This window comes from Mastigoproctus giganteus, chromosome 7 (genome assembly GCF_048544385.1).
Source record: "Mastigoproctus giganteus isolate SK-2022 chromosome 7, ASM4854438v1, whole genome shotgun sequence".
Taxonomy (NCBI): Eukaryota; Metazoa; Arthropoda; class Arachnida; order Uropygi; family Thelyphonidae; genus Mastigoproctus; species Mastigoproctus giganteus.
Genome location: NC_143581.1, coordinates 207,694,779 through 207,714,929, shown reverse-complemented (window position 1 = coordinate 207,714,929; position 20,151 = coordinate 207,694,779). Strand labels below are relative to the sequence as shown.

The 20,151-nt window shown below is 37.8% G+C and overlaps 1 protein-coding gene across 1 annotated transcript in view; it reads right to left on the bottom strand.

The window, feature by feature from the left end:
* Positions 1-18,832, bottom strand: part of nudC (nuclear distribution C, dynein complex regulator) — a 54,400-nt gene extending 35,568 nt beyond the window's left edge. The window contains exon 1 of the mRNA XM_090377392.1: positions 18,558-18,832. Coding sequence (XP_090233518.1) covers positions 18,558-18,635 — 78 coding nt within the window. The 5' untranslated portion in view covers positions 18,636-18,832. The remainder of the gene's footprint in view (positions 1-18,557) is intronic.
* Between the last annotated feature and the right edge of the window lie 1,319 nt (positions 18,833-20,151).

Genomic DNA, 20,151 nt, shown 5'->3' with positions numbered 1-20,151 from the left:
ATGGCTTATGACCACAATGTCATCTGCAAATTGTAAATGGTTTAGGTACTCTCCATTCACATTAGACTGGTCGCAGAAAGGAGTCAATCTTCTGAAAGCTTCCTAAAGGGCAGCAGTAAACAACTTCAGAGATAGTGTCTGCTTGTCAAACTCCTTTCCAATTTTAAATTTGCTACTGTCTTTGTCTAGTCTAATAGAGAAGGTAGTGTTCTCATATATTTTCTTCAAAATCATAATATGTGGGGTATCTATGCCTTGTCTTTCCAGTGCCCGAAACATTGCCTTATGCTGTATGGAGTCAAATCCCTTTTCATAATCCACAAATGCCAGGCATAATGGTGTTTTATATTCATTTGCTTTCTCCATTAGCTGTGATATTACGTGAAGGTGATCTATAGTTGAGAATCCTGTCCTAAAGCCAACTTGCTCTTTCGGTTGATTCTCATCAAGTATTCTTTCTAATCTGTTAGTAATGACCCTTGTGAACAACTTGTAGATGTGGGATAACAAGCCAATTGGTCTATAATTTCCAATTTCTGATTTATCTCCTTTCTTATGCAGCAAAACTATGATTGCATTATTCCACTGCTTAGGCATCACACCTTTTCTAATGCACTTTGTGAAGAGCCTTGCCAGTTTTTGTGTTATGTCTTTTCTCCCAATTTTAACAACTCTACGGTAACTTCATCTTCCCCCAGGGCTTTCTGATTCTTCATTTTCTTCAATGCATGTTCTACCTCATCAGGAAGAATATTGGGTATATCGTATGTGTTGCTAATTTGCAATCCATCTTCCTCACTGCTGGCATCATTCCCTCACTCCTTGTATAATTCTCTATAGTAGTCTTCTGCTATTTGAATTATGCCTTCTCTGTTGTTTGTAAGTACACCATCGCTATTCTTCAGTTTCAGTATCGTTTGTCTTTCTGTATTACTGCTCATGGCTGCTGATTTAAATCCTTTGTTTTCCCTTAATGCCTTTTCTACTTTTATTGTGTTAAATCTTCTTATATCCTCTCTGAGTCTCTTTCTAATGGCTTTGCATAACTCAGTATACTCAATTTTCTCCCTGTCAGTGTTTTTCTTGCTCTTCATTTGTCGTCTTTGGTTCATCATGACAAGTGTTTCTTGACTAATTTTTTCTTCTTTGGATTTCTTTTTCCCTATAGGTTTCTTGGGCTTTATCACTTTCAGAAAGTTGTAATATTCCTCATTGATATCTTGGTCCTGAGCAGTCTGCAGAAGCTCAAACTTTTTTTAAGTTCCAGTACATACTTCTTTTTCTCCTCTTCTGTTATCTCAAAGACCTTTGTATTATTTACTCGAGTTTTTTCCTTTCTTTTCTTACATCTATATCAAGTGTACATCTTACCATTCTGTGATCACTTCCAACATTTACCTTATTCAGGACGGTAACATCATTCACAATATTAGTTAGTTATGTGGCTTCTAGGAGCATTAGCAACTAAGGCCATATTGCTGCGGGATATGCGATGGTCATTCCCTGACCTTTCCGCATCCTCCCTATTTGGTGGTGATGGGCTCGAACCCCGGTTCGAGAAGCGTGTGCTACGCATTGCTGCTCCTACCCACCTGGCTACGGAGGTGTCTATTCATTCACAATATATCTTCTGTTAGTGAGGATGAAGTCGATTTCATTAGTTGTTAATCCATTTGGACTCTTCCATGTCCACTTTCTGTTCACCCTTTTCTTGAAAAAAGTGTTCATTACTGACAATCCTTGAGATTCTGCAAATTCCACAAGTCTTTCGCCTCTTTCATTCCTTTCACCAATTCCAAAATTTCCTATAGTTCCCCTTTCTGCACTGTTTTGTCTTTTTCCAACCTTAGCACTGAAGTTCCCCATAATAATAGTATAGTGGGTTTTCTGCTCATCTAGAAGACTCAATTTCGGTGCATAACTCATTATAACCTTTAGCTTGTACCTCTTAGAAATCTTGAGTATTAGTCTTGACACCCTTGGTGATGTACTTTTGAATTCCAAAATGTTGTTTTTTAAATCTTTATGGACCAGAAACCCAACTCCACCTTCATTGCTTTCTCTGTTTCCATTGGTGTAGAGCAGATTTCCACTTGATAAACTTATAAGTGATTCATTTCTTCTTCTTGTTTCAGCCAAACTGATGATATTCCAATTCACATTTTCTAATTCCTTTTCCAGCTCTAATATCCTGTCTTCACCGATGAGTGATCTTGCGTTGTAACAGGCCAAGTTCAGTTTCCGTGCATGGCAGCCTGGTCGTACCCAGAGATTCTTATCACCCTCTGCTTCCAACTCTGATTCCCTCACTGCCATAAAAGGGGGATTGAAAGCCATTTGTTTCGTCGTGCTGTCATGTGCTGGAGGGTTTGGTCTTTTCCTCTAAAATCACACCATTCCCTCCAAATGCCTGTCCAGTTCCTCCTTAAATTTATTTAACCTATCAACTTCCACAACGACAGATAGAGCAAGCTTATCTGCGAAAAGATCTAAACCTCCCAAGCACTTTCTAATTCATTTCACAAATATCTGTGGTCTCAATTCTAATCTCAACGATGTCCATTTCCACTTGCAGTCTGCCAAACCCCATGTACTTTTTCTGATAGAATCTCAGTTATCGGTTGATTCAAATACTGCTCATCTCAGTTGCCCAAATTATTCACTGTATGATTCCTTTCGCCTCAAAGGTGGTACTTGTGCATATGTTCATTCTGATATTCCCTGTCAGAGACTTGGCAATTTGGAATCTCCTCTCTTTGATCTTCTCTGGCTTAAAATCTCTCTATCTCATTGTGTCAAATTCATCTTTTGTCTCACCATTTTCTCTCAACTCCACTAATCACTTGGAGCTCTTTGACTTCCTCTCTTTGCAACTTGACTTTCTCCAGTCCAACTTTCCTAAGAGTGAGGTAATTTTCCTTGGTGATTTTAATGTTCACAACTCCAGCTGGCTTCCGTTTTCTAGTCACACCGACCCAGCTGGTCGAGATGCTGAGACTTTTGCAATTACTAATGACCTTACACAGATTGTTCATTTACCTACAAGTATACCGGACAATCCTAATCACACAGCCAACACGCTTGATCTTTTTCTCACAAACAACCCTTCTAAGTACACGGTCAAAGTGAGAGGTCCTTTAGGCACTTCAGATCACAACTTGGTGATTGTCTCTTCTCCAATGGAGCATTTATCTCACGGTTATTCCCAACCTCGTATTGTTTGGCATTACAAGAATGCAAAATGGGATGACCTGTGAGACTTCTTTTCTTTGGTCGGATTACTGTTTCAAAACTTCTGATGTCAACATCTGCTCAGATCGTGTCAGTGAAATTATTCTTGCAGGAATGGAATCCTTTATCCCACACTCCACTTTAAAATCTCGTCCTTTATCTAAACCTTGGGTTTCCAATAAATGTGCTAGGCTATTCAAGAGAAGAATGTTGGATATCGTAATGGGCATGTTTCTAATTCTTCAGTTTCATTTTCTGCCTACACCAAAGCTCGCAACAGTTGTAAAGCAGTTATTAATTAGTCCAAACTAGAATTTGAACAGGCTAAGAGTAGAAAACTTGCTTCTTGCCCTAATGGTAGCCAAGAATTCTGGTCTGTTGCTAAAGCTATTGGCCGCAACTTTTACCCATTTCTGCTCGCACCTCTGTCCAAACCAGATGGTTCTGTTGTCACTTCAGCCAAGGATAAAGCTGACCTGCTAGCATCCCGTTTTTCTTCCAACTCATGTATTAATGATCTTGGTAAAACACCTCCCACCATTTCCAACACGCTCCATTCAATGCCTCCTGTGGGCTTCCGTCAAAAGGATGTCAGAAGGATTTTGATGAATCTTGATGCTAAGAAAGCTCCAGGTCCCTATGGTATTTCTCCACTTGTTCTCAAAACATGTGCTCCTGAACTTAATCCTATTCTTTTTTCACTTTCTTATTCCAAATGTGTTTTTCCTTCTGCTTGGAAATTTGCTCATATCCAGCCAGTTCCTAAAAAGGGTGACCAATTCCTCCCATCCAATTATCATCCCATTGCAATTCCTTCTACTCTTTCTAAAGTAATGGGGAAATCAATTAACCACCAACTCTTAAACTACCTAGAAACACTCCGTCTGATCAACGATCGCCAGCATGGATTCCGTCAGTGTCAATCCACTGGTGATATTCTGGCTTATGTTACCCATTTATGGACTAATTCAATGGAAAGGTTCGGTGAAACACAAGTAGTTGCTCTTGACATCTCAAAGGCTTTTGATCGTGTTTGGCATAAAGGTCTTCTAAACAAGCTTCCATCTTATTGTTTGCCAACTGTTTTTAGTAATTGGTTAACCAGTTTTCTCTCTGATCGCTCACTGAGGGTGATGGTAGATGGCTCTCTGTCTTCTAACTTCTCCACTAATGCCGGTGTCCCCCAAGGTTCAGTTCTTTCCCCCACTCTTTTCCTCTTGAATATCAATGACCTTCTTCCATTGACTGGAAATCCTATCCATAGTTTTGCCGATGATAGCACATTGCATTCAACTTTCCATTTTGAGAAACCTTGTCCAGTTCAATCAGCTTCAAAATCTGCTGCCAATTCCTTAAATGCCAATCTTCAGGTAATTCTCCAGTGGGGCAAAGACAACTTAGTTGGTTTCAACCCTGCTAAAACTCAGTCTTGTCTTATATCTCGCAAAAAGGATTCTTTTGCTCCTATGCTTATCTTTAGTGACACTCCGATTTCTAGGCAAAATGATATATCTCTTTTGGGGATTACCCTGACTTCTAATCTCTCTTGGCACAAGCACATTACAAATATTGCTTCCTCTGCATCTAAAAAACTTGGTTTTCTCTTTCGCTCTCGGCGTTTCTTTTCTTCCAAACAGCTGCTCACTCTGTATAAATCGCAAATCCGCCCTGCCATGGAATATTGTTCCCACATCTGGGGTGGTGCCCCCAAAACCTCTCTCAGGCTTCTTGATTCCATTCAGAAGAGGGCAGTTAGGTTAATTAATGATTCATCTCTAACTCTCCACTCGCTGTCTCATAGACGTACTGTTTCTTCTGTATGCCTCTTCTACAGATACTTCCATGGGCACTGTTCTTCCGAATTGGCTTCTATATTTCCCACTCTCTCTTTCAAAACAGTCCGAACACGTGCCACCACCAGCCAACATCCATTTACTGTCTAACTTCAAACTCACAGAACCAACTTTTCATCTTCTTCGTTTATTCATTCAACTGCAGTTTTCTGGAAAAACCTTCCTTCATACGTATTTCCTGAAAATTACAGTCTACAGAAGTTCAAGTCCAATGTCAACAAATATCTTTCATCTTCTCAACCTCCAACCCAAGCACGGTACTAAGTACTACAGGTTCTAATACCTCTTGTGTTTGGGGTTTACATAAAAAAAAAAAAAAAAAACCAGTGGTTCTTTTATCTGCAGATTCTTAATGCATGAAGAATCACTACTGATAATCAGATCAAGAGTATTACTCACTGTAGTTACCTCCCAAACATGCTGATGTAGAAAACAATTGTCCAATAAATCCACAAAAGCCTTGCTAGTGTGTGAGTGACCAACCCACAAATTCCAGTCAATATCTGGGAAATTAAAATCCCCCATTATAAGACTCTCTTATTTACTGGCACACTCTATTTGCCTGTACAGTTTCTTATTATACTCATCAGAGTCATTAGGCCTATAACACACTCCTACTCTCAATTTTGATCTCCCAATGCTTAAGTCACACCAAACTGACTCGACACTGCACTGTTCAGTAATGTCGACTGGCTTCACTTCCTTGACTTTTATGTGTTTTTTAACGAATAGCATAACCCCCTCCTTCCTTCCTATCCTGTCTATCCTTCCTGTACACATTGTACTCCTCAAATTCCAGTTCTGCATTCCTTATATCTGTGTGACACCATGTCTCTGATATCCCAACAATATCTACTTTTGATGTTTTAGCAATACCTCAAATTCATCAAATTTATTTACCAAACTCCTAGCATTGGTGTATATGAAAGTATACATGCACCTGTTCCTATTCTTAGTTACCCTAACACAACCCACGTTTACTTGTCCCACAATGACTCCCAGCCATTTCTGAAATACCCTGCATCTTGTTTTCCAGGCTGCTGCTCATGAGATTGATGCACTTTGCAATTTAGTTTGCATTCATGTACCATGAAGCCTTTGTCCTAAATTCATTGAACTGTTATTTGATGGAGCAAATATTGATTAAACTGGCTTATGTTATGTACAATGCTAAAGAAGAAACCCCAATACCAGGCTTTATGGTGGCTAAGAATCATCTAACTCTGCTCCTTGGTGGTAATGCAGCAGGGAAATTGAGAGCTGAAACTTCCACCTGTAGGCCATAGAGAAAATTGAGGAGCACTGAAGTGTATTAAACCTGGATAGGGGACTATGTTTCTATATACCTTATACCAGCATTACATAAGCTTAATTGTGAATGCTCAAAAATACCTATCAATGTGCAAAGATGGTAATTTTTTTAATGTATATTTTAGCTTAATATGTAAGTATATAAAAATTTTGATTAATCTATTTTGGCTTATTTAATACGCATAGATTCATGTTCTTATCTTGGTCCAACATGGTAGTATCAGTTATATCCCCGTTACTAGCTGGTGATATATGCACATTTATAGGAATATCAAATTTAGAAATTAATAGCTTTTTCAGTATCAGTAATATATATATATATATATAGGAGCATTTGCTGATTTTTCTAATTATTTGAATAGTTAAATAACAAGAACAGATTGGGCATAGTGTAAAATGGCAACAAGAAAGTTGTTGACATTGAAAATAATGAAAATGCCTTAGCATTAGCATTAGTAGAGGCATTTGATGCAAGAAAGCAAGCTTATGGCTTATGCAGCATCAGCCAAAAAAAAAAAAAATAAAAAAAAACATAATAATAAATAAAATAAAATAAAATAAAATAAATAAATAAATAAAAAATAACCACTTCCACTTCACCCCTCTGTTTGTTCAAAATACCTGTCCAGCTGAGCCTTAAACTTATTTAGGCTATCAACTTCCACGACAAGGGATGGAAGTCTATTCCAGCAACCAACCACCCGCTGGCTAAAGGCAAATTTCCTCACGTCTATCCTACATCTGTCTTTCCTCAATTTGAATTTATGCCCTCTCAGGTGATTATTCTGAGCAAGAGGAAGAATCCCATCAGCATTGAGCATGCTCAAACCATTCAAGGCTTTATACACCTCTATCAGATCACCTCGCCGGTGCCTAGTCTGCAGACACTGTAATTTGCAAAACTTAAGCCTTTCTTCATATGAGCACCCCTTTGTTCCATTCACTAATCTTGTTGCCCTTCTCTGTACTCGTTCCAGCATCTCTACATCCTTCTTGAAATGAGGCCACCAGACCTGTATACAGCACTCTAGGTGCGGTCTGACCATTGCCTTATACAAGGGAATAATCACCTCCTTATCCCTGCTAGAAAAATTCCTATATATCATCGACAATACACCATGAGCTACTCTTGCAGCCTATCGGCACTGCTCAGAAAACTTCATATCTGCCTGCACAACAACCCCCAGGTCCCTTTCATTCTCTACCACTGTCAGTGTAGTACCACAGAGTTGATACGTTGCTCTGGGGTTGCTGTTTCCCATGTGTAGTACTTTACATTTGTCAATGTTAAACTTCATTTGCCACCTCTCAGCCCATCTGCTCAAACTTTTCAGATACTGTTGCAGTAGCATAGTGTCAGTAGTGTCCTTGACAACCCTGCCAACCTTCGTATCGTCTGCAAACTTGGACATTAAGCTTGATATACCATCATCAATATCATTTATAAATACAGAAAACAATAATGGACCCAATACTGAACCCTGAGGGACTCTACTAATAACATTAGTCCACGATGAGCAGTATCCATTGATTACCACTATCTGTCTTCTCCCCCTCAACCGCCCCTTTATCCATAGCAGCAATTTACCTCCAATGCCACACTGCTCCAATTTGTGCAGCAGTCTTCCATGTGCAACAGTATCAAAAGCCTTTCTAAGATCCAAGTATATAATATCCAAGTTATTCCCTGCATCCAGTTCTTTTGTGACTGCATCATAGTATCCCATCAAATTGGTCAGGCAAGACTTCCCCTTAACAAAACCATGCTGTGTCTGAGCTATAACTGAAGTCTTGTCTAGATGATCCTGCAGTGCTTCTTTAACCAGTGCCTCCATTAATTTTCCAGGAACAGAAGTTAAACTAACAGGTCTATAATTACTTGTGTTGCCCTTTGATCCTCCTTTGTGAATTGGGGTCACATTTGCACATCTCCAGTCCATGGGTACTTCCCCTGAGTCCAAGGAAGCTCTCATAATTATGGCTAAGGGTCTGCTTACTTCCTTTGCTGCCTCCTTTAATATGACTGGATAGATCCCACCCACCCCAGGTGCCTTTCTTGTATTTATCTTCAACAATTTCTCCTCCAATTTACTCTCAGTTATTACAAGATTATCTGGCTTACTGCCAGAGTTGAATACACCTCTGGCATTCCCCTTGCTGAATAACTCCTCATGTGTGAATGTCGATGCAAAATATTCATTTAGTTTGTTAGCGACCCGAGCAGGATCATCAACAGTTGACCCATCGATATCAAGTGGACCAATCTGATTCATCCCCTTCCTTCTAGAGTTTACATAAGTAAAGAACTCTTTGCTGTTTTTCTTTGCATCCCTTGCCAAAGATTTCTCGTAATCTGCCTTCGCCTGCCTAACTTCCTTTGTAACTTGGTTACAGATCAACTTGTATCTATCATAGGCTTCTGTGTCACGTGTTAATTTGTATGTATCCCATGCATTTTTCTTCTCTGCCATATGTCTCATTAGTTCATCTGACATCCACTTAGGCCTAAACCTTGAACAGTATTTCTTAGTTGGTATGTAAAGCCTAGTAGCTTCCAAGATAAGTTCTTTGAATGCTTCCCATTTTGAATTTGCTGTTGGTAACATCAGTTGGTCCCAATGTATAGAATTTAAATACTGTCTCAGTCCATCGTAGTTGCCTTTACGAAAGCAATAACCCTTCCCTTTACCCCTAATGGTAGTTACCTCTTTGAGTAAATCCCACTTCAGCACACTTGATCACTGCCACCTAGTGGTTCATTTACCTGCAGATTCTTGATGCATGAAGAATCACTACTGATAATCAAATCAAGAGTATTACTCCCTCTAGTTGCCTCCTGAACATGCTGATGTAGAAAACAACCATCCAATAAATCCACAAAAGCTTTGCTAGTGTGTGAGTGACCAGCCCCCAAATTCCAGTCAATATCTGGGAAATTAAAATCCCCCATTATAAGACTCTCTGATTTACTGGCCCACTATTTCCCCATACAGTTTCTTATTATACTCATCAGAGTCATTAGGCCTATAGCACACTCCTACTCTCAATTTTGATCTCCCAATGCTTATGTCACACCAAACTGACTCGACACTGCACTGTCAGAGCAATGTCGACTGGCTTCACTTCCTTGGATTTTATGTATTTCTTAACTAATAGCATAACCCCTCCTCCCTTCCTATCCTGTCTATCCTTTCTGTAGACATTGTACTCCCCAAACTCCAGTTCTGCATTCCTTATATCTGTGTGACACCATGTCTCTGAAATCCCCACAATATCTGCCTTTGATGTTTTGAGCAATACCTCAAATTCATCAAATTTATTTACTAAACTCCTAGCATTGGTGTACACGCAAGTATACATGCACCTGCTCTTTTTCTTAGCTACCCTAACACAACCTATGTGTTTATTTGTACCCCAATGATTCCCAGCAGTCTCTGAAATATCCTGCATCTTATTTTCCAGGCTGCGGCTCATTCCAATAGAAGCAGTGCAAGAATCACTTTCACCTCTGCCTGTGGCTACTGTTAATCTATTAGTCCTTGTATCCCCCCAATCCAGCAGTTTCTGACCCACCTAACACTGCCTCGATAGCATCAGCAAACATTCTTGCACCCTTTCTATTTAAGTGTATCCCATCCCTGTAGAAACAGTCTCTCCTGTTAACAAGTACAGACCAGGCTGAAAAATATTCTACCCCTTGAGCCTTGCACAATCCTTCCAGGGCCGAATTGCAGACACTTTCAAATTCAACCCTAATTCACGGCTTTTTTTCAATAGTGACCTGTACTTGTTAAGTAATTCCGCCGGTCCATTTATACTACATTGCACCCCCGATTATAATGTTGTTTATAATGTGGATTCGATATACTATGGGTCTTTCTGCCTCACCTTGCTGTTGAAAGAAATTGAGAAAAACAGTAATGTTGCTTCTGCAAACCTTTTGCTGCAGGCAGCTTCCCCACTCAATAATCCAGTCTTGGCAAGGGAGGGAAAAAGCTAAGTTTCTCAGAAATCCCAGGGCCATATACTCTCACCAAGTTAAGAAGCAAAAATTATGTTTATTGAACAAAGCAATTCCTACTTGTTTTGAGTTTTTTTTCATGTGATGATATCTTCTCCTATCTTACACTTTCCTTGAGTGGCAGGACTTGCTAATCTTCTTCAAAGTCACTAACCGTTATACTGTTTTAGCCACTGCAGTTAGTATTGAGTGTCTATTGCTTTTGTAACGGTTATCACTGCAAATGGAAAAAGGCAATCCAATCAGTCACAAAAAAGACAACCTGTGCCTGTTGTCTTGTTTGTGATTATACAGTGTGTATTGGTGAATTTTTAGAATTTTTGCAAGCTTTACAGACATACATAACCATCATTCATAATAAATTACAATTGATTTCATGGGTAATGGCAAACACTAATAAAAGAAGTCTTACACCAACAAGGAAAAACTGTAATTGAAAGAGTAAAAGGTAGCACCTTGAAAGCACAAATAACACAGGAGCTGGGTATTCTGGAGGGAGCAATATGGGGATGGATTGCAGAAGAAGGAAGACTATGTTTCTTCTTGGATAAGTTAGACAAAACCCTGGGACTGGAAAGGAAGAAATCAAGACCCTGTAAAAATGAGGCAGTGCATGGTTGTTTATATACATGGTTCATTCAGAAATGCAGTTTAGGGTGTTCACTGTTAGGTCCCATTCTAAAGATGCAAGAGGAGAAATTAATTTTTTTAGTACTTAAACTTGATGGTGAATTCTCTGCCAATGGCTTTGGCAGAAATGTCATAGTACTGGGGAGATAACAACTAGTATTGAAGCAAAATCATCAGATGCTGATATTGCTAAACAATTTCTTAATGACTTAAAATTGACGTGTAAAGGCTACTGTGAAGAGCAACTATACAATTGTGATGAGTCCACACTGTTTTATAGTGTTACAAACAAAATTTTTGGACTTAAGTAAGGACTGTGTCACTATTAGTTTGCTTGAATAAAACAGGAATTCATAAGCTGCCACCTGTGAGGATCGGGAAAAGTGAGAATCTGTGATGCTTTAAATACATCAACTAAAAACACCTCCCTAATAGAATATGTGAGCAGAATGAAAGCATGGATGATTACTAATTTATATTAGACCTAGTTCCATGAAACATTTGTAACTTCAGTGCAACTACATTTGGAAAAAAAATTGCCTCAAACTGAAAGCATTACTGATTTTAGCTAACTAAAGTCACCTGCTGAGTCATATCCAAAGATGGAAAGATTAGGGCTATGTATTTACCAAAAAATACCACAGAATTAATCCAACACCTTGATCAAGAAATCATGTATAATTTTAAGGTAAAATAAACTACAGACATGAGCTACTTTTAACTTTGCTGTCCTCAGATCATGATGTTCCCAATTTTCTAAAGCTGTTGACTTACAAGGAAGTGGCATAAAAAATTGGTCTTGTTTAGGAGAGAATTTCAAAATATTCAATTCAAAACTGAGTTGAATTGAATGCAATTGAATGCTTTGAGAAAATGCAATTTTCTGAGAATAGTTAATGGAGAGAATCAAACTGTGATCGATAAAGAGCAAAACAGTGAACAAATTGCCATACATTGTGATTTACAGGCAGTTAGAGATATCCTCGAGAGCAGGAATTCAGAAAGAATATGATCGATCAACGGGTTGACAAAGAAGAAATAGCGTGTCACTTATTAATAGATGAAAGCATTGTTGAAAGCGTCACCAACAAAAAAAGGATATGGAGGGAAGTAATGTGGAAATGAAGACCTAGAGAAAGATGTCAATGTTTCCACAGATCAGGAAGCACTACAAGGCTTAGAGACTGGGATCAGGTGGTTAGATGCACAGCAGGAAGAGTAAATAAAGAATTTGAAATTGTTTTTAAAACAATTGTTTTTTATGGGAGAATCCTATAAAAAAGATTCTCCTGTAAAAACAACAAAAAAATTACACTTTTAAAGAAGTGATAAAATAAATTGCTTGAATTTTTTTTATGTTAACTTATTGCAACATGCTTTTCGTGAAAATAAAGGATTTTTGAAAATTTTGTATGTTCATATGTAAGTATTAAACATTTCAATTGTTTTATCAGTCACTTTCCTGGCAACCGGCATGCATTCGCACACAATGTAAATGCAGTAGTGCATATACCATAAATAACAAATTCATGTCGAGCAATCTACCTATCTTTTCACTTCATTTCACATGGGCTTATTTTTCAGTTGCTAAAAAATACTGATTACAAAGCTACAATTGTTGTGCTTAATAGAATAATATTAAAAGGATTCATAGACATTTAGAAAATCAAGGAATTAGATAAAAATTGTAGACATCATTATAGCGCAGTTGTCTTATAATGCGGTTCAGAGCCCACCCCAGGAAACCCTACAGTATTAGCATTAGTAGAGGCATATGATGCAAAAAAGCAAGCTTATACATTATCAGCCAATAAAAAAAAAAAAAACTCTTCCCATTTCACCCATCCATTCATTCCATATTTCTGCCTTGAACTTATTTAAGTTGTTGACCTGCACTACAACAGACAGTCTAATGTCAACAAATATCTTCTTTCGTCTTCTCAACCTCCAACCCAAGCACAGTACTAAGTACTATAGGTTCTAATACCTCTTGTGTTTGGGGTTTTCATAAAAAAAAAAAAAAAAAGAAGTTTGTTCCAATATGCATGCTGACTAAAGACAAATTTCTGCACATCTATTCAACAATTGTCTTTCCTCAATTTGAATTTATGTCCCCTCAGGTGAGTAATCTGAGCAAGAGGAAGAATCCCATCAGCAGTCAGCTTTCTCAAACCATTCAAGGCCTTATACACCTCAATTAGACCACTTCACAGCTGCCTAGTCTCCAGACACTGCAATTTGCAGAACTTAAGCCTTTCTTGGTAACAGCAACAATTTGTTCCATTCATCAAACTTGTTGCCCTTCTCTGTACTCATTCCAGCAGCTCTACATCCTTCCTAAAAGGAGGCCTCCAGACCTATATGCACTACTCAAGGTGTGGCCTGACCATTGCCTTATACAAGAGGATAATCACCTCCTTGTCTCTGCTAGCAAAATTCAATATATCATTGACAAGACTCCATGAACTGCTTTGGCAGCCCATCTGCACTGCTCAGAGAACTTCATATCTGACTGCACAAATTACCTCCAGGTCTTTTTCTTTCTCCACAACACCGTGAGTATAGTAAAACCCAGTTGGTACATTACTCTGTGGTTACTGCTACCCATATGGTACTTTACATTTACAGATCCTTTTGCAGTAGTGTACTACCATTATTGTCATTAACAACCCTGCCAACCTTCGTATTATCTGCAAACTTAGATAATAATACTGATACACCTTCATCAATATCATTGATAAGTACAGAAAACTACAATGGTCCCAACACCGAATGTTATTAGTGGAGTTATTAGGTTTTTAATGTTATTAGTGGAGTCCCCTGGGGGACTCCACTAATAACATTAGTCCACGAAGAGCAGTATCCGTTAATTACCACTCTGTCTTCTCCCACTCAACCATCATTTTATCCATTGTAGCAACTTGCCCTTAATGCCATACTACTCCAATTTGTACAGTAGTCTTCCATGTGCAACAGTATCAAAAGCTTTCCTAAAATCCAAGTATAGGATATCAAAATTATTTTTTGCATCCAGTTCCTTTGTGACTACATCATATATCCAATCAAATTTGTCAGACAAAACTTCCCTTAACAAACTCATGCGGTGTCTGAACTATAACTGCAGTCTTGTCTAGATCAGCATTTTTGAAACTATGCTCTGCATCGCCCTTGGGCTTCACCACAGTTACCTGTGGCTCCGCAAGAAAATTTTAGAATTAATATTTTTTTTCTAAAACTATAAAACTGAATCAAAATAACTGTGCACAAAAGTAAATTTGGCCTTTTCTGAGTGACCTTGGACTGTCAACGTGCACGTTATATACATGAAGAGGGTGCGCATTGTTGGTACATTTGACCTGGAACCAAAACACCTCATTTTTCAAGGATTTCATACTCTTTTAACATTAAAATAAAAGCTTATTAGTGGATTTATTGCTAATTTTCATATAAATATTGACCACATATTCTATTTTTAGTGGATTTTTTTTTTTATTAAGGCTGCAGAATGTTTTTTCTTTCTGATGTGGGACTCTGCATGTCTAAAAAGTTTTGAACCCCTGGTCTAGATGATCCTGCATTACTTCTTTAATCAGTGACTCCATTATTTTCCCTGGAATAGAAGTTAAACTAACAGGTTTGTAATTACTTGTGTCACCATTTGATCCCCCCTTTGTGAATTCGGGACACATTTGCATATCTGCAGTCCATGGGCACCTCCTCAAGTCCAAGGAAGCTTTCATAATTATGGCTAAGGGTTTGCTTACTTCCTTTGCTGTTTCCTTTTCCTGGGGTGGATAGATCCCATCCACCCCAGGTGCCTTTCGTATGTTCAATTTCAACAATTTTTTCTCCACTTTGCTCTCAGTTATTACAAAATCACTTAGCTCCCTGCCAGAGTTTGATAAGCTTCTGGTCTCCACTTCCCTACAGACTTCCTCGTGTATGAATGTAGATGCAAAATACTCATTCAGTTTGGCATCTACCTCAGCAGGTTCATCAACAATCAAACTGCTGATGCCAAGTGGACCAATCTGATTCATCCCCTTCCTTCTAGAGTTTACATAAGCAAAGAAAAGATGTCTCATAATCTGCCTTTGCTTACCTAATGTCTTTTGTGACTTTAGAATTTGCTGTTGGTAACATCATCAGCTGGTCCCATTGTATAGAATTTAAAAAATCTCTGAAACCACTGTAGTCATCTTTAAGTAAATCCCATATCAGTAGACTGTGATCAATGCCACCTAGCAGTTCCGTTATCTGCAGATTCTTAATGCATGAAGAATCACTGCCGATAATCAGATCAAGAGTATTACTCCATCTGGTTGCCTCTCGAACATGTTGCTGTAGAAAACAATCATCCAGTATATCCACAAAAGTCTTGCTAGTGTGTGAGTGATCAACCCACAAGTTCCAGTCTATATCTGGGAAGTTGAAATCCCCCATTATAACACAATCTGATCCCCCATTATAACACTCATTCAGTTTGGCAGCTACCTCAGCAGGTTCATCAACAATCAAACTGCTGATGCCAAGTGGACCAATCTGATTCATCTCCTTCCTTCTAGAGTAGTCATCTTTAAGTAAATCCCATATCAGCAGACTGTGATCACTGCTACCTAGCAGTTCCCGTTATCTGCAGATTCTTAATGCATGAAGAATCACTGATAATTAGACTGGCCCACTATTTTTCTGTACAGTTGTTCGTTGTACTCATCAGAGTCATAAGGCCTATAATACATTCCTACTCTCAACTTGGTATAACAGAGAAGCAGTATATACCAGTATTTTCTTTGGCATTTGCCAAGATTTTACTGGAATACCAATATAGTATGATTTCATATTGTTTATATGAAGTTATTTGATTTCATAACATATAGGGAGATATTTTGTGGACTGTATTCAGATATGAAAAGTTGTGCAATTTTTTTTACCACTGCATCACTACTCTTACTGTAGATCTTGCACAACTGGCTGTGTGGCGTAGCTGATGTTTGCTCTCATTGGCTTTCACTAAATATAATTGACAGCTGTGAATCTTTCATTCCAGCTAAATGTTCAAAAAGAAATGATACGTTTTGTCAAAAATGAAAGCTTTTGCTTTGAATTCTAAGAAGGGGGGGGGTTAGTTTTAGTTTTAGAGCATTTTCAGAACTCTTACCAAAATTACCACTTTAATATCAGGTAAAATTAACAATAAAAAATTTGAACCCTTAATGAAAGTCCAGTATGTCTCATTTACTGATAGAATAAAAACTAGAGGTCTGGCTATTGTTTCCATTCAAAGATAACAGATGCAATAGCAAAATGACACTTTTAATAAGAATTAGCATTAGTAGAGCACATGATGCAAGAAACAAGCTTATATAGCATCAGCCAAAAAAAAAAAAAAAAAAAACCGCTTCCCATTTCACCCATCCATTCACTCCATATGTTTCTCTAGTTCTGCCTTAAACTTATTTAAGTTGTTACAACAGATGGAAGTTTGTTTCAACTATCAACCACATGATGGCTAAAAGTAAATTTCTGCACATCTATTCTACAATTGTCTTTCCTCAACTTGAATTTATGCCCACTCAGGTGAGTAATCTGAGCAAAAGGAAGAATTCCATTAGCACTGAGCTTGCTCAATCCATTCAAGGCCTTATACACCTCACAGGCACCTAGTCTCCAGATGCTGCAATTTGCAGAACTTAAGCCTTTCTTGGTAAGAGGACCCCTTCGTTCCCCTCACTAATCTTGTTGCCCTTCTTTGTACTCGCTCAAGCAACTCTACATCCTTTCTAAAAAGAGCCCTCCAGATCTGTATGCAGTACTCAAGGAATGGCTTGATCACTGCCTTATACAAAGGGATAATCACCTTTTCCCAACTAGCAAAATTTCTGTATATCATTGAAAAGACACTATGAGCTACTCTTGCAACCTTTTTGCACTGCTCAGAAAACTTCATATCTGACTGCACATGTACCCCAGGTCCTTTTCATTTTCCAATACCCAAGAATTGATAGTTTTCTGTCACTTTAATGTCAAAGAAAAATAACAATAGCAAAAGCCTGTACTAAAGAAAGGATCTGGTATTCTCAGTTTACAATGGGCTTACTACCAATATATTCTACTTACTGCCACTACAGATGTTTCTGATGAGTTTCCCCTTTCTCCCCTTTTTTTTACTTTCTCTCATCCAGATTATCTTAATGAAATTCATGTCCAGTTAGTTTAAGAAAATGGGGATCACTAGCATTAGCAGAGGCATACAATGCAAGGAAGCAAGCTTATATAGCATCAGCCAAAAAAAAAAAAAACCCTCCCATTTAACCCATCCATTTGCTTTGCTCCCATTTAACCCATCCAAATGTTTGCCTTGAACTTATTGTTGACAACTATTAAAGTTGTTAACATGCTGATGTACAAAACAATCATCCAATAAATCCACAAAAGTCTTGCTAGTGTGTGAGTCACCAACCCACAAGTTCAGTCTATATCTGGAAAGTTAAAATCCCCCATTATAAGATAATATGATTTATTGGCCCACTATTTTCCTGTGCAGTTGTTCATTGTACTGATTAGAGTCATTAGGCCAATAACACCCTCCTACTCTCAACTTAGTTTTCTTAATGTCTTCACCAACACTTCAAATTCATCAAATTTATTTACTACACTCCTAGCATACATGCACCTATTCTTACGCTTAATTACCCTAACACAACCCATGTATTTACTTGTTCCATGTTGACTCCCAGTATCCCTTGAAATCCTCATTACCTTGCTTTCCGGGCTGCTGCTCATTCCCATAGAAGCAGTGCAAGAATCACTTTCACCTCTGCCTACCATTAATCTATTAGTCTGTGAATCCCTCAAGCTAGCAGTTTTTCAACCCACCTAACACTGCCTCAAGAGCATCAGTAAATATTCTTGCACCCTTTCTATTTGTGTATCCCATCCCTGCAGAAACAATCTCTCCTGTTAACAAGCACAGACCACACAAATTCTACCCCATGAACCTTGCACAATCATTTAGTAGAATTTATAATTTGTAGTACAGAAAAAGAACAGCTTGTACGGGGTCAGGATATATACTCAGATGAAATAAATACACCAATTTAACAAGATAAGTGTCCTTGTTGTTTATTTATTTATTTTTTATTTTAACATGAGTATTCTTCTTCGCCCAATACTAATACTAACATAAAACCAGCAAAAAATAATTTTTTATACTTTGGGAAATGGAAAGGAAAAAAAAAAAAAAAATTTTAACTAATGTTTTGCGATCCAATCTCATGCAATGAACCATTGATTGAAAGTACAGTAATGTGAACACCTTTGTGACAATAAGATGCACCTCGACCCATTAATGTAACGTGACCAGTCTAGGTACTGCGTAATAATAAGTAACTATGATTAATAATAATAATAACTCTTTATAACTTCTGTTCCTTTTGTTTAACAATGTTAGGTAAATCGCTCTTCAACTACTGCTACTAAATAATCATGATTACAAGTACAGCACAAAATACCTCTTGTATTCCTCCTTCATGTTGTTGGGCCATTGCCAACAACATACCATCAAATCTTTCAGGATCGTTCCCTGGCATGATTTCTTGTTCACCAGTTCAAAAAACTAGAACTTCGATCACACACCTTAATCCAGACTCAGTTCACAAAATTAACATCAACACTTTACAATAGACAACCACGAGGCTTCTTGAAAAAAAGATAACGCAATCTGTCATGGGCTTTGAGAATTTTCGAGAGTTGTACACAGTTGCTCATAGCAACAGCGTGGTTACTACAGAAGCAGTCGCAGAACGCCTGTTTTTGGTGCCATTTGCACTAAATTTCTTAAAATTTTGTATAAATTCAGCATTGAAGCTGTAAAAATATTCCATACGGGAAGGATTATAATGAGTCGTAAGTAAGCAACATTCATAATTAGCTTTTACTATAATTTAAGTATTATATCGATTTTTTTTTTTTTTTTTGTACAATCCCATCATGAACTTCTACTCTTGTTTAACAATAATATTACAAAAATATTTAGTTAGACAATATTTTTAGTAATATTGCTTTCCGATTCAGTAATTCAATTCATTACATTTTAGAATAATGTCATATAGCTATTGCGGATGTTTTCTTTTTAATATTTTTTAGTGTAGTGTTATATAATTTGTTCTTGAGATCAAATATTATTTGATAGTATCATGGGCTATTTATTTATTTTGGAAATAAGGATCAAAGGCGAGGAAAATATTCAGTTAAAGTTCAAGACCTTCCTCATTCAATTATTTCGCTGTTTCACCTGCGGCATACAGAGCTGCCATCTAGAGCGTTTAGGGTTTTAGGGGTATTGGTTAAATATATTGTCATTCATAAAAAAATACAGATTATGCATATTATTATTATTATTATTATTATTATTATTAGCTATATGGTGCAAGGAAGACTGAGGCTTATACTGCATCAGCCATAAAAAAATTTCTGGATTACCCTGAGAGAGAGAGAAAACAAGAGTCAGAAGTAGAAAGGGAAGAATGATGATATTCCGGTCAGGACCCTGGTATACATGTTTATATACATACCTGTTTATATGTGTTTCTATAAGACACGTTCTATTTAGCATTAGTGGGTGTTTCTGTAAGATACGTTCTATTTAGCATTAGCATTAGTGTGTGTTTCTGTAGGACACGTTATATTTAGCATTAGCATTAGCAGAGGTATATGATGCAAGAAAGCAAGCTTATACTGCATCAGCCAAAAAAAAAAAAAAAAAACCTTCCCATTTCATCCACCCGGTCACTCCAAATGTTTGTCTTGTTCAGCTGTAAATTTATTTAAGCTATCAACTTTCACGACAACAGATGGAAGTCTGTTCCAGCAATAACTACCCGCTGGCTAAAGGCAAACTTCAGAACATCTATTCTACAACTGTCTTTCCTCGATTTGAATTTATGCCCCCTCAGGTTCTTAATCTGGGCAAGCGGAAGTATCCCGTCAGCATTGAGCCTCAAACGATTCAAGGCCTAACACAACTCGATCGGGTCACCTCGCAGGTGCATAGCCTCCAGATGCTACAATTTCCAGAATTCAAGCCTTTCTTCTTAAGCACACCCC